The sequence below is a fragment of the Daphnia carinata genome, chromosome 5 (genome assembly GCF_022539665.2).
Source record: "Daphnia carinata strain CSIRO-1 chromosome 5, CSIRO_AGI_Dcar_HiC_V3, whole genome shotgun sequence".
Taxonomy (NCBI): domain Eukaryota; kingdom Metazoa; phylum Arthropoda; class Branchiopoda; order Diplostraca; family Daphniidae; genus Daphnia; species Daphnia carinata.
The window spans coordinates 5,211,440-5,237,400 of record NC_081335.1 but is presented as its reverse complement, the minus strand read 5'-3'; the positions used below and the strand labels follow the sequence as shown (position 1 = coordinate 5,237,400).

Sequence of the window (25,961 nt, the reverse complement as noted above, 5' to 3'; positions counted from 1 at the left end):
AAAAATGGTGATATTGCCAGAGTTTAACTACGTCATTGTTGTCTTTACAACGAATACCTGATTAGTTTGTTTTCCGGAGTTGTCATTGTTTTCCGGTTTGTGTTCCTTGAGAATCAATTTGGGATCGGGCATTGAAATTGTGCGACTTTCGTATTGGTAATGGTCAAACAGACTGTAATTTGAAGAGATCTAAAGTGTTAGGATAAAATAACAATCATGTTGGCATTCGGCTTGCGCACTTGTTGTTTACCTCCTCGATCTGGTGTCCAACGTTAGCATCGTATTCCGCCGTTAAGGCATTCTTAATTTTTTGTTCGTATTGTTTTTCCGGATACAAGGTTTCTACTGTAAAATCTGGTTGATACTGAAATGCATAAAAGTTAACGTTTGAGGGTTGCGTTAATGTTTAACGTATGACAGATTTCATTACGATGGCAGTTTAGGGAAAAAAATCAGTATATTATGAGCAACTGATATTTACATTTTTGAAGATTTGCAAGGTTTTCTCCATATCTTCCTTCTCTTTGGCAGTTTCTGGCTTATCAGCGGTGATGGTCCTGTACCACTCCTGGAAATTGTGTCTATTGAATATGTTCTTCATTTGATGTTTTCTATTCTTTGAACTTAAATCAGTCCAAAGCTGTTTGACGAAATGTCTTTTGGTCTTGTCATTTGTCAAAATGAAATATGGGTGGTACAAAACTAAGGTCATGCTCGGACGTTTTGCTGGATCTTTATCTGCTAATTTGATGATCAAATCAATCAGATCCCAGCTGAGATGATGAAGGTTTGGTGGAATCAGCCCTTGTATCATTGAATCGAATTGTGTAGCGAAAAACATTTCGCTAGACCCTAAGGGTGTAGACACATTTATTTTAGCTAAACTTCAAAGAGAAAAAAGAAAAAAGAAACGAAACCAAAGGAAAAAAGGGACAACTCCCCCTTTTTTTTTTTTTTTTTTTTTCTTTCTCCCTCTTCCCCCTGCACGCGGCCTAAGCCGCCCATACACCTCAGACATATTTTAGCTCTCGGTCTGTAAAGATGTCGGCTCAAGGTGATTACGATAACGGCCGGCCGGGCCGTTCGTTGGATGCTAGAGCCAACAGATTCTTGACGAGAGAGGGGTTAGGGGAGTTGCGCATGCACGATCGGGATAGGGCCTGTCGGGAAAGACAAAGGGTTTTTGAGCATGCTCAATTTCCACGTGATAGATCACCACTGCGTCGAGGTGTTTGGGGCGAGGATTGTGGTCCATCTGGAAGAAGCGGACAACATTATAGTCGCCCGAGTGAGGGTTTTGTCGATCGGGGTTCTTCCGTTCGCAATCGGGACGATTACCGCCGGGAAGCCGAGTGGGAGCGCTCGGGTCGGCGATCAGTGTGGAACCGTGACGAAGTGCGTCAGCGAGAGTTGGAACGTTGGGAGATAGAGCGGCAGCACGAGTTAGATCGGCGGCATAGTTGGGAACTCCAACGTGAGTTGGAGCATCGAAAAGAGTTGGACTTACAACGCGAAAGGGAATGGCTACAGGAGCGAGAACGACTAAGTGACAATGTGCGCCGTGTGAATAGTCGTCCGATTTATAACAGTCAACGTCTTTCCAGTCGGCTAAATGAAGAGCGGGTACATCGGCCGTGTTTGTCTCCCACCCCTAGTCAAGCTCATGAGGAGCGGGCGGGATTTAGTGAGGATCAACTGGAGGACGACGAAACTTTGGATGGACAACGAGACCGGTCTTGGTTACCGGGCTCCGCTAGTTCACGCCCTACGTCTTCGACGGATGAAGGGAGTTTGCCGAACAGATCAGAAGATGTCCAGTCTCCCGTCGTGGTGTCACAAGCTATCTGTGACGAACTTACCTCTTTTTTGTTAAAGCCATTGACAGGAGAGGCATCCAAGGCGATTTCTAGACGGTTCCCTTTATCGTTTGAAGATCCCAGCTTCTCCCTTAAGCCGCCCAGACTTGACGGCTATATGCAGCGGCGAGCCAGAGAGAAGGAGGTGATAAAGTCGGTTAACACTACTGAGGACATTTTGGTGACGGCGCAGCTAAAAATTATGGATGTGGCTCCTCCGTTGGTAAGCCTGTATGCTCGCCTCTCCGCTCTCGGTGAGGGTGAGGTCGACACCCAAGTAAGAGACGCAGTAGAAGCGGCTTTACAACAATGGGGAAGGGCCTATCTCCATGTTACGAAGCTAAGAAGACAAGCGGTTGTCACTGCGGTGGAACCCAAATCTGAATTTATGCTGTCGGACTCGGAAATTTTTTCAGTTGGAAAGGAGGCCCGCGAGCTCCTTTTTACTGATAGGTTTTTGACAGCGATGCTAAGGGAGGCTAAGCAAGACGCTACTCTGGCCCAGAGAGACGGTTTGGTGGCTGCGGCTAGACAACCCACGATACAACGGTCGAGACCGCGTGCCAGACGGGTGGCAATGGAGCGCCCGGCTTTTGTACCTTCCAGGACACAGCGACCAGCGTTGGGAGCGGCACGGGGCCGCGGACGTGGACGCATGGCGCAAAATGGACGGGGTCGAGTCGGATTGAGAAGTACTTGGGCGCTAGGACAGAGGTATGTCACCCCTTTTTCTTCGGTTCCCCACCATTCTCATGTCGGAGGGCGTTTGAGATTTTTTGCTAAAAACTGGGAACGAATTACCACCGACGTTTGGGTTCTTCAAACGGTTTCGAAGGGTCTTGAGATTGATTTCGTTTCGGAACCAATTCAACGGTGTCATCCTCCACCGGTTTCTATGTCGGAGCAGATGGCAAACGTGTGCGACAAGGAAGTGCGAGACTTGATCAGGAAGCGAGCGATCGTAGAAGTGGTTGATAGTTCCGAGGGTTGTGTGCACTCCTTTTTTGCTGTCCCCAAAAAAGCTAAAGGGTCGTTTCGACCAATAGTCAATTTGAAGCCTTTGAATAAGTGTATTCAATACGAACACTTTAAGATGGAGAACTTGGAGGCGGTACGTTTTTTGCTTCGGGAGGGAGACTGGATGGTCAAGCTAGATTTGGCCGATGCTTATTTGACTGTTCCTGTCCACCCTGATTTTCATAAGTTTTTGCGCTTCTTATGGAGAGGTCGCGTTTTTCAGTTCTCTTGTTTAGCGTTTGGGCTTGCCCCGGCCCCTAGAGTGTTCACCAAGCTACTCAAGGTGGTTATGGCCGTGTTGCGTAGGGAAGGTATTAGGCTAGTAATCTATCTGGATGACATTCTGATCATGAATGCATCAAAGGAGGGCCTGCGTTCGGACATCGAAAGCGTAGTGGGACTAATTCAAAGCCTTGGTTTTTTGCTGAATTGGTCAAAGTCGGTGCTTAAACCCACTCAAATCTTAGAATATTTGGGTTTAATGGTTAACTCTAAGCGTATGTCCTTTGCGCTACCATCTAAGAAGGTTTTTTCGGTAAAGGCCATGTGTCAAGCGGCGTTAGACAAGAACAGAATTTCCCTCAGAGAGATTGCTTCTATCCTCGGGAACTTTACTTGGGCTATCCCGTCGATCCCTTTTGCTCAATCGCATTATCGAAGCATGCAACGTTTTTATATTGAGCAGGCCAAAGAATTCGCTTTCGACTTGAACGCGAGCTGTACCTTGTCTGAGGGTGCGCGAGTGGATTTAATGTGGTGGGTTTGCAACCTAGACGCGTCGAAAGACAGGTTGTTTTTCCCAAAAGTGCCTGATTTGGAAATTTGTGCGGATGCGTCGCTTTCTGGCTGGGGGGCATGTTGCAATGGCGTAAGAACACGGGGTCCCTGGACTCTATCTGACACTTCGAAGCATATAAACGAGCTCGAGCTTATTGGGGCGTTCTATGCCATTCAGTCGTTTACTGCGGCGTCAAGGGATATCACCATTCGCATTTTTCTGGACAACACAACGGCTGTAGCGTATATTAACAAATGCGGAGGTACCAAGTCGATAGCGCTTTCGATTGCCTCGAAGTTATTGACAGATTGGTGTGAGGAGCGTGGGGTTGCCGTTGAAGCGGTGCACTTGGCTGGCAGGCTTAACATGGAAGCGGACGAAGAGTCACGCTTGGCAGACGCAAGTGATTGGAGGCTGAGTCCGACGGTTTTTTCGTACATTGATAGCATTTGGCCGTCGGACGCTGACTTGTTTGCCGCTCCTTGGAATGCGCAATTGGCGTCTTTCGTTTCATGGAGGCCTCAGCCAGAAGCAATGGCAACCAATGCGTTCGCTTTGAATTGGGGTGGGTTGTCGGGGTACATGTTCCCACCTTTTTGTTTAATTTTCAAGTGCCTGGAGAAAATTAGGCGAGAGCAGGCTACAGTGGTTTTTATTTGCCCAGTTTGGACTGGTCAACCCTGGTTTCCACTTTTGCTGGAACTGGCGTGCGAAGTCCCACGCTTACTTCATCCGAGCCCCACATTACTAACATCCGCCTTGGAAGAAACACATCCGCTGCTGGCGACCGGCGCGCTACACCTAGCCGCTTGGAAACTATCCGGCGTGGCTTTGAAGGGCGAGGCTTTTCGTCGCAGCTGGTCGAGCTACTCTTGGCGGGACGCCGTCCCAATACAAACGCAGCCTATGAGTCGGCGTGGCGAAATTGGGTGGATTGGTGCTTGGGGCGGGCATCAGGATCCCTTGTCAAATGGCCTGAAGAACGTTCTTGAGTTCCTGACAGACTTGCATGCCTCGGGCAAGTCTTATAGCACCCTAAATATTCACCGCTCCATGCTATCGAAAACTCTGGGTAGCGTGGAAGGGTCTTCGTTGGGGAAGCATTCGCTGGTGGTCGAGCTGTTAAAAGGTTGCTACAACCAGAATCCGCCTAGGCCTAAATATAACGCGATGTGGGATCCTGACCAGGTTTTCGCCTTCGTTTCATCGCTAGAAGAGAACCAGTGTTTGCCCCTGTCAGTTCTTGCCTACAAGACGGTTACCTTAATAGCTTTAGCGACCCTAATGCGAGTGTCGGAAATCTCCGCGATCGGCCTGAGTTCGATTGCTTTTTCGAACGTGGATGTTAAGTTTTCCTTAGTGTCGTTAAGGAAAACTCAGCGCATTGGGCTTCTTCAGTCGACAACAGTGATAACCTGCCCAGACGAGAAACTATGTCCGATGCGAGCTTTGCAAAGTATCATCGGACGCACTCAGGTTTTTAGAAACGAGACCAATAGCGGCAGAGTTTTTATTGGTCTTATAGCGCCGCACGTACCCGTAACTGCCAACACTATCGGCAGATGGATCAAGACCTTTCTAAGATTGGCGGGAATTAACACAGCGATTTTTGGGGCGCACTCTACAAGGGGCGCTGCGGCGTCTAAAGCAGTGCGTAACGGCGTCGCCGTTGATACAATTTTGCGAGCGGGGCAGTGGTCTAGGGAATCTACGTTCACCCGTTTTTACAGGAGGAGTGCAGGACCGTCGGTCGGCACAGTGATTCTTGAAACACAAATGTAACTTAGGTAGGCCTTTAAAGTCACCCTTAGAGTCTAGCGAAATGTTTTTCGCTACACAATTGCAAATTATCAGAGGGATCGCGAAGCGATCCCGATAGATAATTAGAATTGTGTAAGAAAATAAATGAAGAGACGACCCTAAGGGTACGTCTACCCGCCAGCCCACCCTGGTTTCTGGATCCTTTTCATTTATTTAGTTACATGGTCCGTTATTTGTGTTTTTGGGCTATCTTTGTTTATATTCTACACTCCGTCGTGCCAGGGTTCAACCAGCCAGAGCAAGTAAGAGACCGCGAATCGACGACGGAAGGACGGATGGTTTTGGCCAAGGCGACTAACCAAAAGGAGTTTTGTTTCTACCCGCTGGAGTTCGGAAGTCGCAAGCGGATGAAAAAAGGAAGAGATGGAGTATCTCTAGCCCTTGTGTTCAATTTTTTGTTTCCCTCACAATTTTTTCCCCAACAGAGTTATTTTTACTCCTGGAAAATTCAGGTTTTTTTCTCTGTTGAGGGTTTTCTTTATCTCTGCGTGGTTGTCTCTTCTCGTTCGGCATGTATTATGTTTGAAGTTTCATCCTTTATAGTTTGTTCTGTTTATCTACGTCAAGTTCTTCAAGTGTTATCACTTTAGACGTGTAGCAAATATGTCTGAGGTGTATGGGCGGCTTAGGCCGCGTGCAGGGGGAAGAGGGAGAAAGAAAAAAAAAAAAAAAAAAGGGGGAGTTGTCCCTTTTTTCCTTTGGTTTCGTTTCTTTTTTCTTTTTTCTCTTTGAAGTTTAGCTAAAATAAATGTGTCTACACCCTTAGGGTCGTCTCTTCATTTATTTTCTTACACAATTCTAATTATCTATCGGGATCGCTTCGCGATCCCTCTGATAATTTGCAATTGTCCAATTATGTTGGTGCCGAAAGGATGCTTTCCTTTCAATACAATTCGCGCAATTGTTATGCCCAAAGAATACACGTCGCTGGCAAAATTAGCCGGATAAGCACCATGAGGAGCAAGGAGAAGTTCGGGTGCCATGTAAGATTTTGTGCCTGGGTGGATAGTGACACTGAAACTAGAAGATTCGGATTTCAGTTCTTTAGCAAATCCGAAATCGGTGATCTTAGCCAAGACGAGAGGGGATGCAGGTGACTGACGTTTGAGAAGGATGTTATCGAGTTTCAAATCCTTGGGGATGGTTCCTTCGCTGTGGAGGTAGGCCAGACCAAGGGCCACTTGACTTATTATTATTTTATCATCCAACGAATCTTTAGGAACTCGTTCGAGCTTTCCTTCAACGTACTTCTTTAAGGATCCCTCACACAATTCCAAAAAAATATACCTGCCGCGGAGCATGAACAAATCAAAATTAAATAAACAAGATCGTTACAAAAGTAAATATGGAATTTTACTTTTCGTTGGTCATTTCTGCTACTCCGAGGTATTTGATGATGAATAAATGATTCAGCTTCGAAAGGGCACGGATTTCACGTTCGTATACACCATCTGCATCTGCCTTCCTCGACTGTTCTTCCGATAACGTTTTACTTTTTTTGCAGGCGGCCAGAATTGGTATTCCATCGTTGTTGGTATAATAACATTCGTAAACTTTTCCATAGCTTCCTTTTCCTAGAACCTTCCCTGTCTTCAAAAGTGATATCTAAATATTAAATGATTTAAGCTTACTGCTTCGTACACCGACTATGTTAAAACTTAATACTACATTATTTTCTTTAGGAAAGGTGGTAGTCGAAAGGTGCCAAATGTATTGCGAAAGTAATTGAGGTGTTCTTGTGGATGCCTCAGTCAATGCAGCTCCTATGTCTTTATTTTCTGAAAAAAGCTGGAAAAAAATGATTATGGTAGATGAGCAAATCCAAACGTTTTAACTTACTATCCTTTCTAGATCGCTGAAATTTTTATGTAAAGGATGGCCGTCAACTAAAGATTTGTTCCATATTGCAAGGTTTCCTTTCATTTTTAACCTTGTCACAATTTCCTCGTTAGCCTGCTCGTTAATTAGTCTTGGTAATGCATATTGGCAGTAACGGATAAAAAACGGATGTCGCAGTAATGTGCCAGCTTCAAAAGTAAACGGATTTTTGTCATCAATCACCAGGTTAATCAATTCGAATGCAAGCCATTGGGCGTTAAAATCGATTCCAGCCAAATTCCAGGTGGTGGTAGCTCCGTCTGGTCTTATCTCCTTTTTAGTTGCAGCGGAAATGTATAAGCAGCCGAATTTGGAAAAATCCGTCTTGACGTCATCCTTGTACGTTATCAAATTGTGAAAAAAATATTTTTTTACTAAACTTAAGAGTTGAAAAATAAATTTCTTTTTTCTACCGCAGACTGAGGATAATTGCATCCATATCCGGATAGTTTGGTAACAACCCGCTGGGGATCCGAATCGACTTTTTTAAAGAGCACATTTTCCAGTTTCAAATCTCCGTGCCCAATTTTTTGGCGAAATAAGTAATCAACAGCGCACGTGATTTGCCACATTATATCAATTCCTTTAACGAGTTTCGCAACTGAGCGGTCTAATGTCCCGCGACAGTATTCGAGCATCGATCCCTGACACAACTCCATCGAAAGGTTTCTGTTCATTCAGTGCACTTGTACAGTAACTTAAATTCTAAAAGAAAACTTACAAAAAGAAACTGTTCTATTACCTGCCATCGTCTTGTAGCGTAAAGCTGCGATACTGAACCAGATTCTCATCACGTAACTTTGTTAGATTTTCCCAGTAGTGCTCACTTTGCTCATCGCTATTCTCGTCAGGTTTAAATGGGATTTTTTTTAAGGCGACCTTTTCACCCTTTTCGTAACTGACCATAATTCCGCTGCTGTTGGACAAAAAACTAGCCGAACGCCGATAGAATGGACGCAAAAAAGGGGAATTGCGGTAGAATGGAGAAGGATTGTGCCTGTATGCCATCATGAATCAGATTTTCATTAAGACTTAGAATTGATCGCAGCCCGCTTGAATTGAGGGACTGTAAGACAGTCAAATTCGTGAATAATGTACACGTCCGAAAAGAACCGTTGTCTACCTTTATCTTTGGCTAACACGATTAGTAAGTTAGGTTTTATATTGTAGCCTAAACAGTGCGACACCTATTGTATGTATATGTATTTATTTGTTTTCCATTCGAAAGTAATGTGGAAAGATAAAGGAAAATTGACGTTGGGTTTATATTTTACATGGAGACCGTTTGTAAACATGGAATTGCTGATAAAGGCTAAAGGTTGCAGTATCATTTTGTGGGATATTTTTTGCGTAGGCCACAGACTTTCTTCAAGAAGCTAAAAACTGGGAGATCGCAGCATTCCCCTTTATTCCAATGTCGTGCTTTTTGACCTGCCTTAATTTTTCTTTTTTGTTTTTTGTTTTTTTTTGTTTTTTTTTTTGTATTCTCAGAATAATAATTAAGAACTTACCAGGAGACTAAGCTGTGACTTCGTTTGATTTTTTAAAAAATGTAATCACTAGATTTGTCTCGGAGGCTTAGCGTCACTATCTGTAGTTGAGCTTGATGTTTCGAAAGCATTTTTGTTTTCTGTTTTTCAAAATTGTTCACGAAATGTAAAGTGAAATGAGAACGATTAGAGTGTATGATAAATTGTCGAACAGACAAGTCAAAAACCGAATGAAGGCTTAGTTTCTTAAAAAAAGAGATGGAAATAGGAAAAAGTAAAATATACTCTTAACCTTGTTAAAAACTTTTCAGTCCATTGAGTTAACGATGGGTCGATAGAAATGATTATGTGAAACAAGCAATCAAGTGAACTGATAATTGAATATGTCATCCATGTTGCAGGACATGGCTCAATGGCCGGTAACGACGCTGTTCGTAAAGAGATCCATCCGTCTCGATGGCCGAATGTCCGCCCTGATTGAACCACAACGGCAATTCGGTCAGCTGCATTGTTGGCAGCGTTCATTCGGTTCCGGCCACTAGCGGTTAATTGCCCAATGTTCCACTTTACAGTCAATTGCAGGTATATCGACTCGTTACTTGAATTTCTAAAGCGTTATCAAGCGGAATAAAAGAATCTTGAGCTTCGCCCATCATTGCTGGCGCATTACCCGATCCGAACTGAATTGAAAATTCCACCTGGCGGACGCGATTCATATTGAACCCCGCTTGAAAATAATTCAATCCGGCTGGGGCATCAGGGTGTTGATCGTTTGATTAACTCATTCGTTGACACTGTGAGTCCCATTAATGCCATTGTTGTAAAACCCATAGAACGAAGAGTTTTTTTAGGCCATTCACCTAATTTGTCGCTATGGAAATGTAACGATTACACTGTTAAAAACAATTCATCATTATCAACTTTGTCACTGGACTGATGCGTTGAAAAGAGGCCTCATCAACTCGCTGTTATTTAGAAAAACACGATTATCGAAGCCAATTCACTTAACGAAATGTACAAAACATTGTTAGAAATGCTAACGTTTCGAATGCACCATATCAGCCGCTATCAAACTAGTGAAACTGTTTTATGAGAAAATCCAAACGCACCAAAATAATTCACTTTTCAATACACCTGTTTTCTATAACTTATCAACGTTTAGAATGTTGAAGAAAGACTGAAATGGAAACATCTGTCGTCCTCTACGACACGGATCGTGCTGGAAGCTTCTATACATGGTTCTCTATTACTATAACGAAAGCCAACAAAAATCGACAACCACAGCATCCGTATTAGATATTGGGTGTTGACACGAACAAGAATTGGATTCTAGTCAACGTTCCCTTTCGGGCGAGACAATAAATTTTAACTGATTTTGGCATTTGCTGTCGGTAATTATGTTTTTCCACCAGCTACATTGCCCCGAGTGGATGCCTTTCCCTTCATCATTCGTCATTTGCTATTCGGCCATTTTTGTTTTGTCAGTTGCAAGAAACAGCAAGGTTTTTTTGAGGGAAGTTTTGCCAGCTGGGGGAAAGGGTGAACAAAAATCAAAATGGCCGCTTTCTTTCTTCTTCGACAGTCGCTGCATCACTCATTCAATCGATCTTTGGGCTCTGTCGTTGATGGGTGTGAAACGACAGAGTAATTGTATTTGTTCAAACTGTGTTACTCAAGTGAATTTATGCGATACCATTAAAGCCGTGGGTACTTCAACAATATTAGAATTTCAGACATAATTTTCCAGTGCTTCATATTAAGCCCGTCTCACTGCAATTTCAATTAAACTTTACGCACAGTGATGGTGTTTAATTCGAGCAGACAATAGGCAAGCATCAATGAAGTGAACATTTATACATAGTTTCGTTTTTTCATTGCACGCTCTATCGTTGCATAACATTTTAAAAAACAAGATGTGGCATGAAAAGATGCTGTTGGAAGGTATACATCAAACTGAATCTTATGGCGTCAGTGTCCGCTCTCCATGTCGCAGCTGGCTCAACGTGAAAGCTGTTGCAAAGCTGGAAATTCATCAGGCGTCATCAGCAAGATCAATGGGCATGCTGTGTACTTCTATGTATTTAGAAGGATCTAGAAATACCATATGGTTAAACTGATGATTTCACTGAAATCTAAGACCATTTGTTGCCGCCAACCATCCATTATCTGTCCCAATCCGTAAATTAGTATCTCTTTTTAACGCTTAAGGCACATCCAAACTGTTCAGTTTTTTTTTGTGGGAAACCTACAACCTTTTTCCATGGAATATGTTCTTGTGTCACTCGTATCCCCCCCCCCCTTCCGTTTTTTTTAAAATTAAGATTTCTCCTCCACTAACGACTAGTAAGATTTAGCATCGTCATCTACTCAGATCTTTAGTCAGCAGATGCTGAATGGGTTCCTATCCAATATTTTTCATCATCAGCATGCCTGGTTTTAGACTTTTTCCCGACACGTTTTGGTCTCCATTGTCACAAGGTTATTTTCTTTCAGAATGTCGGATTGGGAGTGGGCGACAGATGGTGGTGGGCTGATAGTGGGATGATGGACATCAGTTGTTGTTGGGATACTGTTGGGGGGGGGGGGGGTGAACTGTTGGGATGGGGGGGTAGGAGATAGTCGAAAGAAATGGTTATCCCCTGCGTTTGCATATGATTAAAATTTTAGATGACGTAATGATTGCTAAAATTGTTTACGAACACTGGGACAACAACGACCAATTGTCTGTTACGGTATTCTCAAACAAGATAGGTGTATTAATCGGGATAAAATGGAGGAGAAAGCGTATAATTATATTTATCAGAAAACGGGGAAATTGATTAGGCACTAGGGAAATCCCGGGAAATCCTTTATCGTTTATTAGCATAATGACGAATTTTTTTAATACTACGTAATGACTAAGTTAAAACAAGGTAATTGCGCCGCGACGTTCTGTAAGAAGAATGTTATTATTTGCAGTCAAGCAGTTGGCAGGAAATATTCGGCAAGATGTTGTGGCGTCATCCCTTTATTGTCTTTGATCTTCATACTGCCTCCATGTTGTAACAGAAGCTTCATCACTTTGTCAGAGTTGCCTCTTCTGTATTTTACGGCGTAATGGGCCGGTGTTAGTCCTTTGCTGTCACGAGCGTTCGGATTTGCGCCTTTTTCGATCAGCTGCTGGATCGCGTCAAAACTAATGTCATCGTTTTCATTTCTGATTGCCTCATGTAAGGGCGTTCGTTGATTAACGTCAATTGCATTCACGTCAGCTCCAAATTTGAGCAATATCCTCGTCAGTTGAGGTGCGTAAATTCCCGAATTCGCAACCGCTAAATGCAGGGGCGTGATCCCATCGTTGCCCTGCGTATTAACATCTCCACCGCTTTTAAGAAGAATCTTCATCTTTTCAGGCAACCTTCCTCCCAAACTAGATGCCGCTAAATGAACAGGTGTAAATTTTTTCTCCTTGTCCTGAAGGTTAACGTTTCCTCCATTTGCAAGCAGCAGCTTTAATATGTCTAGTCCTACAAGTGATTCATTCAGCGAGATGGCTGAATGAACAGAAGAGCGCCCAGACTTGTCTATTGCGTTCGGATCGCCCCCGTTTTGGATTGCCAATTGAACAATCTCCAGTTGAACGTCATTTTTAGCGATAACGTGATGAAGCAACGACTCGCCATTGTTGTTGAGGTGTGCGTTTGTTTTTTGTGGGTTGACGCCAACTAGTTTTCTCATTTCGTCCCCACATTTTCCTTTATTGATGATGGTATAATGAGTAGGTGTGAGTCCATCTTTGTCCCTAATGTTCAAATTTCCCTTGAAAGCCAACAAAAGCTTAAGGTATTCATAAGCATGTTCTCCTTCATTAGCTGCAGCGTAGTGAACAGGTGTCCGTCCTAATTGGTCAGCAGCATTCGGATTGCTGCGATATTGTAGAATAAGTCGAATACTTTCAGTTCGCTGAAATGTTTCGTCACGTGTTGCTAAATGAAGAGGGGTGCAACCCTCGTTATCTCCGATATTGGGATTTTCTCTATTTTCAAGTAATTTTTTCAGGATTCCTTTTCCGTGCACACAATCTCTTTCGTTCAACACTGCAAAATGAAGAAGTAACGTTCTTCCAGTGCTGTCAATGGCGTTGGCACCTCGTTTTTTAAGTAGCACGTCCAACAGTGTGAATGCAGAATCACTAGTATTCAACGTTGCATAATGAATTGGTTTCAAACCATATTCATCGATTTTATCGCTATTGCCACCGCAATCGAGTAGGAATTTTAAAATTTCGGCTGCGTATTTCCCCTGATTCAAGGCTGCCCAATGGACGGGCGTAGTTCCGTCTTGGAAACAAGCATTTGGGTCCGCACCCTTATCCAGGAGAAGTTTTAATAGTCTACCTCCGCAGTTTGACTCATTTTGGGCTGCGATGTGAACCGGGCTAAGTCCATCTTCAGTCGCTGTTGGAATTTTTTTGCTATCAAGTAATGCTCGCATTATTTGGTCTGTGTAGTTTCCTTCATTAAAGGCTGCCAAATGCAACGAAGAAAATTGTTCTTCCTTGAACCAATGCTTTTCGAGAATCATTTCTGCAACTTTTGGAGCATTTGGAACGTGGCTTTGAACTACTTCACGAAGCAAAGCTGAAGCGTTCTTTCCCATCCACTTGAGTACTTCTGTCCAAACAGCTAGTGAGATGTTGCATTTCGCCGCTGTTCGTATAATTTCCTTTTTTGATTCCTGCGTGGTTTCGGAAGTTTCAGGATACTTCATTTTCCATAGTTCATCAGCGATTTTTTCGTCATCGTAGAAAAAACTGCACCATTGCAACTCGTTGGTAATCTGCACAATAATTTGCAAATAGTTAAGCAATGACATCATTACTCTTGTTCGTGTAAGACTCCACTGTTTAATTTCCGTTCATCTGATTAATTTTTACTTAAAAAACAAAATTGGTTGAGTACCCAATGTCTGAATTGCGCCAATTGATGTTTTTTTACGCCTGGCGCAGTCGGCTTTTGCTGACTAGTTGTCGCTGTCGAAGAATTGGCGGGCGAGTTGTTAGCTATTTCAGCTAAGCAAAACCAGATGTAAGACACCAACAGCCCTGGCTTATTTTGAATCAGCTTGTGCAGTCGATTTCGGGATAGGTGGTGTTGAAGATACTGCTTTGAAGTTTTCTGAAAAATGGTGATATTGTCATATTTTGATGGTAGTTCGTCATTGTTGTCTTTACAACGAATACCTGATTAGTTTGTTTCCCGGAGTTATCTTCGTTTTCGGGATTGACCTCCTTGTGAACCGATTTGGGTTCATGTCTTGAACTTGTGCGACTTTTGGATTGGTAATAATCAAACAGATAGTGATTTGAAGAGATCTACAATGTAACGATAAAATAACAATCACGTTGGCATTCGGCTTGCGCACTTGTTGTTTACCTCCTCGATCTGGTGTCCAACTTTAGCATCGTATTCCGCCGTTAAGGCATTCTTAATTTTTTGTTTGTATTTTTTGACGGGATACAAGCTTTCTGCTGTACAATCTCCTTGACTCTGAAATGCATAAAAATTAACGTTCGGGGTTTTGCGTTAATGTTTAATGTATGGCAGATTTCATTACGATGACAGTTTGCTAAAAAAAAAAACGGTCTTTTATGAGTAACTGATATTTACATTTTTGAACAGTTGCAAGGTTTTCTCCATATCTTCCTTCTCTTTGGCAGTTTCTGGCTTATCAGCAGTGATTGTTCTGTACCACTCCTGGAAATTGTGTCTGTTGAAAATTTTTTTCATTTGATCTTTTCTATTGTCCAAACTTAAATCAGGCCAAAGCTGTTCGACGAAATGCCTTTTGGTCTTGTCATTTGTCAAGATGAAATATGGATGGCATAAAACTAAGGCCATGCTAGGACGTTTTGTTGGATCTTTATCTATTAAGTTGACGATCAAATCAATCAAGTCCCAGCTGAGATCATGAAGTTTTGGTGGAACCAGCCCTTCTCTCATTGAAATGAGTTGTTGACTTCTGGTGAAAGGATGATCTCCTTTCAACGCAATTCGCGCAACCGTTATCCCGAAAGAATACACGTCGCTGGCAAAATTGACCGGATAAGCACCATGAGAAGCACAGAGAAGTTCGGGTGCCATGTAAGATGGTGTGCCTGGATGGATAGTGTCACTGAAACGAGAAGATTCTGGATTGAATTCTTTAGCCAATCCGAAGTCAGTGATTTTAGCCAAAACGAGAGGAGATGTAGGGGATTGGCGTTTGAGAAGGATGTTATCGAGTTTTAAATCCTTGTGGATAATTCCTTTGCTGTGCATGTAGGCCAGACCAAGGGCCACTTGACTTATTATTATTTTGTTATCCAACGAGTCTTTAGGAACTTGTTCCAGATTTCCATTAAAGTAGTCTTTTAAGGACCCCTCGCACAATTCCATTACAATATACCTGCCGCGGAGCATGAACAAATCATATGCAATAAACTTGAGCGTTACAGTGCTAAGTGTGGAATTTACTTTTCGTTGGTCATTTCTGCTACTCCTAGGTAATTGATGATGAATAGATGGTTCAACTGCGAAAGGGCAATGATTTCACGTTCAAATACGTGTTGTGCCTCTTCCTTCCACGATTGTCCCTCCGATAACGGTTTACATTTTTTGAAGGCGGCCAGAATTCGTACTCCATCTTTGTTGGAATAATAATATTCGTAAACTTTTCCAAAGCTTCCTTTTCCTAGAACCTTCCCTGTCTTAAAAGGTGATATCTAAACATTAAATGATTTAAGGTTACTGCTCCGTAAGCCGTCCACGTAAAAACTTAAAATACTACATCATTTCCATTAGGGAAGGCGCTGGTGGAAAGATGCCAAATGTATTGCGAAAGTAATTGAGGTGTTCTTGTGGACGCCTCAGTTAATAAAGTTTCTATGTCTTTATTTTCTATAAAAAGCTGGGGAAAAAATTATTATAGTAAAAGTGCAATTTGAAACGTTTTAACTTACGATCCTCTCAAAATCGCTGAAATTTTCATGCGAAGACTGGCCATCACCTAATGATTTCTTCCATACTGTAATGTTTTCTTTCATTTTTAACCTTGTCACAATTTCCCCGTTAACCTGCTCTTTAATTAGTCTGGGTAACGCAAATTGGCAGTAACGGATAAAAAACGGATGTCGCAGTAATGTGCCAGCTTCAAAAGCAAACGGATTTCTGGCATCAGTCACAAGATTAATCAATTCTAATGCAAGCGTTTGGGCGTCAAAATCGATTTCAGTCAACTTCCAGGTGGTGGGAGCTCCTTCTGGTCTCATCTCTTTTTTAGTTGCAGCAGAAATGTACAAACAACCAAGTTTAGAGAAATTCGTCCTGACGTCACCCTTGTACGTCATCCAATTGTGAAAACAAAATATTTAGTTAACTTTAGATTTGAAAGATAATTTTTTTTCTTTACCGTAGACTGAAGATAGTCGTATCCATATCCGGATAGTTTCGCAACAACCCGCTGGGGTTCCGAATCGATTCTTTTAAAGAGGACGTTCTCAAGTTTCAAATCGCCGTGCGCAATTTTATTGCGAAATAAAAAATCAACAGCGCACGTAATTTGCCACATAACATCAATTCCTTGAATGAGTGAGGCAGTTGCGCCGTCTAATGTCCCGAGACAGTAGTCGAGCATCGATCCCTGACACCTCTCCATGGCAAGGTATCTATTCGTTCAGTGCGCTTGTACAATTAATTGAAATTTTAACTGAAAACTTACAAAATGAAACTAAAGTGTTCAATTACCTGCCATCATCCTGTAGCGTAAAGCTGCGATACTGGACCAGATTATCATCACGTAACTTTATTAGATTTTCCCAATAGCGGTTACTTTGTTTATCCCTATTCTCGCCACGTTTAAACGGAATTCTTTCTAAAGTATCCCTGTATGGAATCTGAAGAGGGTAACCTTTTTTTCTGAATGCCATCTTGAATCAATTTTACAATACGACTTGAAATGATCGCAGTCCGCTTGAATTGAGAGACTGGGAGACAGTCAAATTTCTAACAATGTACAGCGTTTTAAGCCCCGTAGTCTATCTTTATCGTTGGTAAACGCGATAAAAAAGTTACGTTTTATTTTGCGGTGTAAACAATACGACCTTTACAGATACATATATATATATTTTTTTTCTTTTGGAAATTATGTAGAAAGATAAGGTAAACTTGACGTAAGGCTTATATTAAAATTGAAAACCGTTTTTAAACTTTGATTTGTTGATAAAGCTAAAGGTTTCCCAATCATTTTTGCGGGAAAGTTTCTGCGTGGGCAACAAACATTTTCTAAGAAGCTAAAAACTGAGATCGTGACATTCCCTTTTATTCCAATGTCGTGATTTTCTGTCCTGCCTTTAATCGTTCTTTGTTTTCTTCGTTTCATCCTCGTAACACTAATTACGATCTTAGCAGGAGACTAAGCTCTGACGTCACTTGATCTTTTTCATGTAATCCCTAGGTGTATCAGGGGGATTTAGCGTCGCTGTCTGTAACTAAGCTTGGTGTTTCGAAACCATTTTTTTTTTTAAATTGTTTTCAAAATGTAAAATGTGAACGATTAGAGTGTATGATAAATTATCGAGCAGACAAAGGTCAAAAGCCAACTGAAAGTTTTCATATTAAAAAATGAGATAGAAATAGAAAAAAAATTTTAAATAGTGTTAAGCATGTTAAAACTTGTCAATCCATTGAATGAACAATGGATTAATAGAAATTGTGGCTATGTAATTCTCTAGTAAACTGATAATTTGATTTGTCATCCACATGCAGGACATGGCTCGATGTCCGTTAACGTGAAACCCTGTTTGCAAAGAGATCCGTCCGTCTTGACGGCTGATTGTCCGCCCTGATTGAACGACAACGACGATTCGATCGCCTGATGCTTCCTCCTCGCCTGTTCGGTGGTTCCTGGTCATTGACGGTGATTGTTGCGTACTGTTGTTGGCAGCGCTCATTCGGCTCCAGCCACTAGCGGTTAGTCGCCCACTATTCCATTTTGCAATCAATTGTTGGCATGATGATTCATTACTGTAATTTTTAGAGCATTATTCAGCAGAATAAAAGAATCCTGGGCTTCGCTCATCATTACTGGTGCATTACTCGATCCGAACTGAACTGAAAATTCCATCTGGCGGACGCGATTCATGTCGAGTCCCGCTAGAAAATAATAATACTGGTGAAAATGAAAATAATTCATTCTGGTCGGAGCTTCAGGATTTTAAAGTACTTGAACTCCGGCTGCTGGTCTGCTTGCCCTATTACTACCCCAAGATAAATCGTTACTCTGCAACTGACCAACGGGTTTGGCAACGGTCGGCTGCTGGATTCAGATGTTCCGGATGATCCGCTGTGACTGCAGGTTCTGCAATAAAATATACTGCCGAGACAGGCAGTGATTTGCGGGCATTTAACTGGAAAAAAAACGTCGTCATCGAAAACAATACTTCACTCTGTGGACATCAAATTGGAATGGGCTGGGTTACGAAGTCAGCAAGGTCAGTGGTCATTTCGACTAGTTCAATGTGACTACGAAAGTGTTTATTACGCAGGATTTTGCTGTTTAATTTAATCAGCAGTCAAGCACTCGGGCAGACGATTCGGCGAGACGATGTGGCGTCATCCCTTTATTGTCTTTGACCTTCATACTGCCTCCATGTTGTAAAAGAAGCTTTACTACTTGGACCGAATTACTTTTTCGACGTTGAACGGTGTAATGGATCGGTGTCCATACTTTAATGTCACGAGCGTTCGGATTTGCGCCGTTTTTGATCAACTGCAAAATCGCATCATAACTTATGTTATCGTTTTAATTTCTAATTGCCTCATGCAACGGCGTTCGTTGATAAACATCAATGGCATTCACATCAGCTCGAAATTCGAGTAACATTCTCGTCACTTGCGGCCCGTAAATTCCCGAATTCGCAACCGCCAAATGTAAGGGTGTGATCCCATCATTGCTCCTTACATTGACATCTCCACCGCTGTTAAGGAGGAGCTTCATCTTTTCAAGTACTCTCAGTTTCAAACTAGATTTTTCTCAAACTTCCTCTAAATAAGACGAGGAGTTTCCGTAATTTTTCTTGGTAGGAAAATTTAAAAAATTAAAATCCGTACTCGAAAATAATGGAACGCAGAAATGAGACAGATTTGTTGAGTAATCTGAACCAGAGGTCATATATGCTATTATGCTTTTGATGTAGAAGATGAAAGAGAGACGCAGGAGGTAAACTGCGAAGTGATTCTAGTGCATGAATCAGCAACTCAAAACAGGCATCTCCGTCTTCGCCTATTGCAAAACAAGGTGTTAAACGTTTTGGCGGCTATACTAGAATCTGATGTATAACTGATTGCTATGCGCGACGGAAAAATGCAAATAGAAAATTAAGTGCAGCATTAGCTCCTACTTCAGTTAAAGTGGTGACAATTGTGTGAGGTGATGACACACGATTTTTACTCTTCTCTGATGAAATGCTGCCTACTTCTTCATATACCCTTGCATTTACATTCAATCGCTATTAATACAATTGAAAAAACAAAACAAGACTAAATGGAAAAACTACTACCATTTTCTCTGAACATTAGATTTACCCAGTTTCTTTTATTGAGGTTTCCAATAATGATAATGAGTTCTTGCATCCTCTGCATGGCGAACTTTCCTCACCTTTTCTATGTGACGATGGAAAAGGGTGAGCTGTTTCGTTAAATTTTGAAGATTCTAACTGCTCTGTGAAGATTTTATGCAGAGATCCTCTAACTGCATCTCGAGATTCTTTCTGCATTCTATTACATCGCTCAAAACTACAAGTAAAAGGTGAGTAATCTTCAACCAACAAATAATAATGTAACAAATGTAAGTCAAACCCTACCAACATCCTTGTTCCATGTCCATGCATTGAGAAATTTTATAACTGGTTTTTCAATATATGAAGATCCCATTGAGCTTTGAGACACACTTTGTCATTTTAACTCACATTCCCCATCACAGTGTAAAGCATCTTCCCGTGTGGGATGATGGACTTTACGGATTAAGACAAATAAATGTAAATTGAACTCGAGGCGTTTTACCCACAATGATGTATGTATTATATCAGCTAAGACATAAGAGTTAAAAAGACAAAGAACAAAGAAGAAGAAGAAACATTCAAGAAACAAGTTAAAAGAAACAAATATAATTGGGTCTTACCGTGATCACACGTATAGAGAACGAGAAGAAAAACGACACAAGGCGGGCGTGATACGCAACTTCCACGAGAGCGATACACAAACAATAGTTCAAAACAAATGGAACTAGACAGTCGAATCACCGCGAATAATTCTAAGCCTAAACAATTTTACTGGACTGACTCGGCGAATAAAATGTTAAGTAAAAGGCACAAATTCAAGCATAACATTAATAAAGTAATAGAAATGCTTTCAGGCAACTACTCGAATCGGCTGCAAGTTCTAGTCTGATCTTCCTCAGATGCTGGGTTAACCACGGAACTTTGCATATTGCAAAGTGACGTGATTGGGAGGAGCTTGTAGGCTGCACGCGGTTGACCAATTAAAAGACGCGTTCAATATGGCGTGATATTGATGACGTATCGCCTGCGTGAATCATCTTGCAGGTGTTCATCTAGGTCACCCGCGCTGCGTATGTTGCGGTGCAATTAATATGTTCACCCTTGATGAGTAATAAAGACATCGAGAAGAAATATATGTTGAAGATGTCTATTTGGCTTCGTTACAACAGCATGCACAAGGGAAATTTCCACATGGACTTCTTATTGTTTCGTTATTGGTGCTTCAACCAACAGATTAATCTGATCAGATGTTAGTATCCCATTTTTCACTAATTTGTTCCAGGTTTCATTTAAAGACTGCTGTTCAAGTAGTAACTGGAGATCAAACTTTATGCCAAGATCATGGCCGCTTTGTAGTGTACTGTTTAAGTGTTTTTTAGTACTGAAATGATTGTCAAATGATCCTTTTGAAAAGGCATTTGGCTGGGATGGCAAAGGACAAGACGGCATGCCCGTTTTGACACCTTTCTTTCTAAAGAAAAAAAATGTCAATAACGATAACCCTAATTTAAGCACTAAACCAAATTTAGCCACGATCATAAGGCAATATGAAATTAGGCTGGGAACTGATTTGAAGTACTCCGTTACTTATAGCTATCCATACGTCTATTGCCTAAACAGAAAGTGATTTTTTCATAGTTTGAACACACAAAATTCTGTATTTTTTTAAAGAGCTGTGATGCGATTAGGTACAGTATCCTCCAGAAAAAAGAGGCACCCCCCGGTCGCCAAAAATAAAATAATATATTACTAGCGCTAGATGGCATTTAATTTTTGCAACATATAAACAAAAAAAGCATGCGTTTTTTTTTGTTTGTTTGTTTTGACGGCAAAATTCCAGACGGTTTGCCGATTTCCGATGTTTTTTGTAATTTTGCTTCGAGCAAAATAAAGAAAACTGAAAATTTGAGAAGTCCGGAGAAAGGCACACATTGTCTGAATCGTAACCTTTTCCCAACCTCACTTTTTTTTCCAAATTTTCCGTTGTCGTATTTCTACCCGCAGGAAATATTAGGAAAACTTATTGGACTAAGGCGATTTTAGAATGCAGACAATATTATTTTATGTTTTTTTAATTAATCTAAATTATTCAACAGAAAATTGTTAAGAAGACTATTATTTAAGTTAAGCAAACTGGCGAACGAAATAAGTTTTAGTATTTCGTTCACCAGCCATTATCATCAGTTCATAATCGAAGCCTTTTTGTAATCGATAGATTTGAACTTAAATTGGATGGAAAACTCCTGTTTAATTCTAATTTAGATTCATCGAACAAAACCTAAAATAATATTGTCTGCATTCTAAAATCGCCTTTAGCCAATAAATTTTCCTAATATTTCCTGCGGGCAAAAATACGACAACGGAAAATTTGGAAAAAAGTGAGGTTGGGAACAGGTTACGATTCAGACAATGTGTGCCTTTCTCCAGACTTCTCAAATTTTCAGTTTTCTTTATTTTGCTCGAAGCAAAATTACAAAAAACATCGGAAATCGGCAAACCGTCTGGAATTTTGCCGTCAAAACAAACAAACAAAAAAAAAACGCATGCTTTTTTTGTTTATATGTTGCAAAAATTAAATGCCATCTAGCGCTAGTAATATATTATTTTATTTTTGGCGACCGGGGGGTGCCTTTTTTTCTGGAGGATACTGTACGTCTGCAGTCTCCAGCAGCGCCTGGTTGTCAACACAAACTCCATCCGCAAAGGGACGCTAGTCCTGGTGCAATCTATTGCACCGCAGCCTTTCTTGCCTTAACAAATATTTAAATTTTTAAACGTTTAAATAACGCCGTTTTAGATTTAAAAATCGATTCTACTTCTGTTTTATCATTTATCTTATCTTTTTTTCCTTAACAAATTTTACTGCTGTTTGTTGCCCTTGAAACTGAGAAGAAGGAAAAAGTTTCTTTTTACTTTCTGCTCAACCACACCGCATCTAAGAAAAAGCTACCTCATCGTATTGTATCCATAGAATTTTCCCTATAGTATTATGCTGAATATCCGCGATTATACTGCTTTCGATAAATAGAAGAAATGTATTTTTATTTCATTTAACGTGCATATCATCATTTAGAATACTATCTGCAATGTAGTTACTAATGAATAAATAATTAATTAATTAATTATTACTGTTTTTTTTTATTAATGTTTATCGTGTACTTGATACAAAGGCGATGAAGATGAAGAACAAGAAGCTGGTTGCATCAGTTATCGTATAATAACAGAAATATGTAACTAAACAATTTGAAAAATATGTGTATTTTCGAAATCAGATTGAAAATTAAAACAAAGTGCATTCAACGATTTCTTACGAAATTCATTTTTTGACAATAAAAACGGAAACAAACGTTTCGTCACGTTTTATCGTGCCCTATCGTTTATCTTATTCACCCTATTTTGTGCTTTTTCCACTTCTTTCACGGCGATATATGGTAAAACAAATTCGCTCGCTTTTCCATTTTACATTTTGCATTACTCTCGTCTTAGTCGAGAAAATATATTCCAACATTGTAGATTAAACGCCTGTTATTTTTTTAAATTTCAATAGCCTTGCATTCGTTTCAATTCATCGTTCAATTTCATAGGAGAGGGAAAACGCTTGATACTAGTTAAAGACAAACATATAGATGAATATCTTAAGAATTCTTTCATTACTATAATTTTTTTTAAGGAAAAAATGAGGGCAGCTGTTATTGTAGCATTCGCTTCACTGGCGCTATCTTGTCACCGCCAGCTGGAAAAGTTTGTGAATCGCCATGTTTGCAAAACTTCAGATTGGACTATTACACCTGAGAAGGCTGCTAACTTGTTGCAACCGTGGTAGATTTGGGTGGGATGATTTTTTTAAAAACAAGTCGAATTAATAATGAACATAAACGGATATTTTGTTTCTTATAGAGGAAAAATGTAGAAAAATGTAATCCAGCAAGGGTACTAGGGAATGGAAAATCCATGTTACCGAATACCCAATTGGAATTCAGCATGAGCGAATGTAAAACGCAAGGGTACTCTTATACCTTGTGCTGGACGCGAGATCGGACTATTGCGAATCAAGTTCGACTAGGATTCAGCAATATATAACCAGATGGGTAGAATATTGCATAAATAACTTTAAACGGAGACTTATATATTCACGAAAAACGTGTGAAACGTGTTTAACGGAATTCCCAATTTTTACAAAAAACGATTTTCCATTTAAAGACCTTGCACTAAAGATGGGGCGGACTAGTATTGGTGCAGGCGTGGATCGGCTTACGACTCTCTTAATACTTGGGACTATTGCCCATCGGAAATAGGACTGTAAAGCATCTTCCCGTGTGGGAAGACGGACTTTACGGAATTAAGACAATAAAAAGATATTGAACTCAGAGGCGTTTTACCCACAATGACGTATTGTTTATTATAAGCTAAGACATAAGAATTAAAAAGACAAAGAACAAAGAAGAAGAAGAAACATTCAAGAAACATGTTAAAAAGAAACAAAAATAATTGGGTCTTACCGTGATCACACGTATAGAGAACGAGAAGAAAAACGACACAAGGCGAACGTGATACGCAACTTCCACGAGAGCGATATACAAACAATAGTTCAAAATAAATGGAACTAGACAATCGAATCACCGCGAATAATTCTAAATCTAAACAATTTTACTGGACTGACTCGGCGAACAAAATGTTAAGTAAAAAGCACGAATTCAAGCACAATAACATTAATAAAGTAAGAGAAATGCTTTCAGGCAACTACTCGAATCGGCTACAAGTTCTAGTCTGATCTTCCTCAGATGCTGGGTTAACCAAGAAACTTTGCATCTTGTAAAGTGGGGTGATTGGGAGGAGCTTGTAGGCTTCACAAGTCAGGTGCAAACGCTCCCCGGAGATTGGCGGAGCTATCCTTTCCTTTACCGAATTTTAGCAGATGGGAGGATTTTACCTCAGGAACGGGATATCAACGTAGGAACTGGCCTTGATGGGATAGAAAGTAATTCGCTGCGCAACAATCGAGCAAGGCCAACTATTAACCAACGACTTCAGATTCCCATACATGTGGCTCGAAACCCAAATGACACGCCGTGAAACTCAACAACGGCTAATTTTGAACTACAGGATTGCACAATTCGAAGGAATGTTGAAAGGCGCTACAGGTATAATAATAATAGAGATGTCCATCAACTCTATCTGGTTACCATAGACGTCCGTTACCTTACTGCTGGAAGTCAGGGGCACCTCAATCAACGTCCAGTTGTAAATTTTGATGACTATCGCATCAGGAATGTAGGGGAGAGCGGACCCAAACTGGACAAAAAACTTATTTTGTCAATATCTCGGAAAATAAAAGGATTTTAACGCTTCAAAAGATATTATATTGTAAAGTGTACTTAACTTTATGTTCACAATTTTTTTCATTGAAATTGGTTGAGTAGTTTAGGCGTAAACACATTTTTAAAAAACGGAAAAATTAAAAGAAAAAAAATTTAGGGGGGAAAACTGGACATGCGGTGTACCACATTAGACATGGTCTTTAAAACTTTATATATTGAAAATACACACTTCGAAAAAATAGTGTGACGTGGGGATTCCATTAAGCTATTTGTGTATGTATTAAAAATACCGTAAACTAAATGTAATTATATCGAAATTCGTTAATGATTAACTGGGGGGGTGAAATGTGCAAAGTAGCTTGAAAAAAATGAAAATAGGAAGGGCTTGTTAAGTATTATCTAATAATTTATTATCGATTGCCATTAGCAGTAGAAGATAGCAGACGACACTTCGAAATTCTCAGGTTTCTGCCTTTGTTTACGGTTTTTTCCCGTAACTAAGCAACCTAAGCCCCGCCCCAGAAATATCGTTTGCGTCCGATTACACCCTCAAAACTGTGTCCAGTATCTCCCACCAGAAGGACATTTTTTAAAACGATAATAATTATTAATCTACTTCTCCTAAAAATTAAAACAAGCCAGGGAATTGAAAAGGGAAGAATTAGCTTTTTTTTAGTATAACGAAAGTTATTTTTCATTAAGTGGTTTGGACGTGATATGAAAAATTGTACTAGCCAAAAAGATCAGAAAAAGGGCTGTATTTTCTATTTTTTTGATAACTACACGAATGTTTGTAGTATGTTTTTGAAATTTTTGCCCTAAGTGTGGAATGGAATTTCCCATCACACACTATTTTTTAAATTTCATTTTATTAATATCCCTTCGAGTTATTGCGGTTGTCCAAATTGGTACGTGTCCAGTTTGGGTCCGCTCTCCCCTACTACTATCATCTAATATGCCGGCACTTAATTATGCGCGTAGATGGAACGAAGTGTTAATCTATTGGGTAGCACCTACCCAGGCAATCGTTAACAGCACAAGATAATATTTCAATCGATACACAAATCGAGTGGAGGTAATAGAAATTTTAAATCCCAATTACTGCAGAGAAGGTTGCAACGAACAAAGACCAAAGGATGAAGATTTTTCCGATGAGGATCGCTCCTATGGCGGAGGTTACCCTAATCATGTATAGGTTAGATGATTCCAAATTGGCAAGGTTTACTG

General features: G+C 40.6%; 3 protein-coding genes across 3 annotated transcripts in view; all 3 read right to left on the bottom strand.

The window, feature by feature from the left end:
- The window catches only part of LOC132087725 (bystin-like), a 53,689-nt gene that overhangs the window by 10,011 nt on the left and 17,717 nt on the right, over positions 1-25,961 (bottom strand). The window lies entirely within an intron of this gene.
- On the bottom strand, positions 28-8,457 carry LOC130697036 (uncharacterized). The gene is made up of 9 exons (XM_057520153.2): positions 8,093-8,457; positions 7,764-8,019; positions 7,312-7,686; positions 7,141-7,260; positions 6,830-7,077; positions 6,338-6,759; positions 482-852; positions 251-364; positions 28-189 (listed from the first exon to the last, which is right to left on the bottom strand). The coding sequence occupies exons 1-9, from the start codon at positions 8,359-8,361 to the stop codon at positions 28-30; spliced, it is 2,337 nt and encodes a 778-aa protein (XP_057376136.1). The 5' UTR covers positions 8,362-8,457.
- LOC130697037 (uncharacterized) lies at positions 11,598-16,128 on the bottom strand. Its single transcript, XM_059495367.1, has 8 exons — positions 15,820-16,128; positions 15,645-15,767; positions 15,335-15,567; positions 14,489-15,266; positions 14,255-14,368; positions 14,062-14,193; positions 13,781-13,996; positions 11,598-13,658 (listed from the first exon to the last, which is right to left on the bottom strand). The coding sequence occupies exons 1-8, from the start codon at positions 16,126-16,128 to the stop codon at positions 11,799-11,801; spliced, it is 3,765 nt and encodes a 1,254-aa protein (XP_059351350.1). The 3' UTR covers positions 11,598-11,798.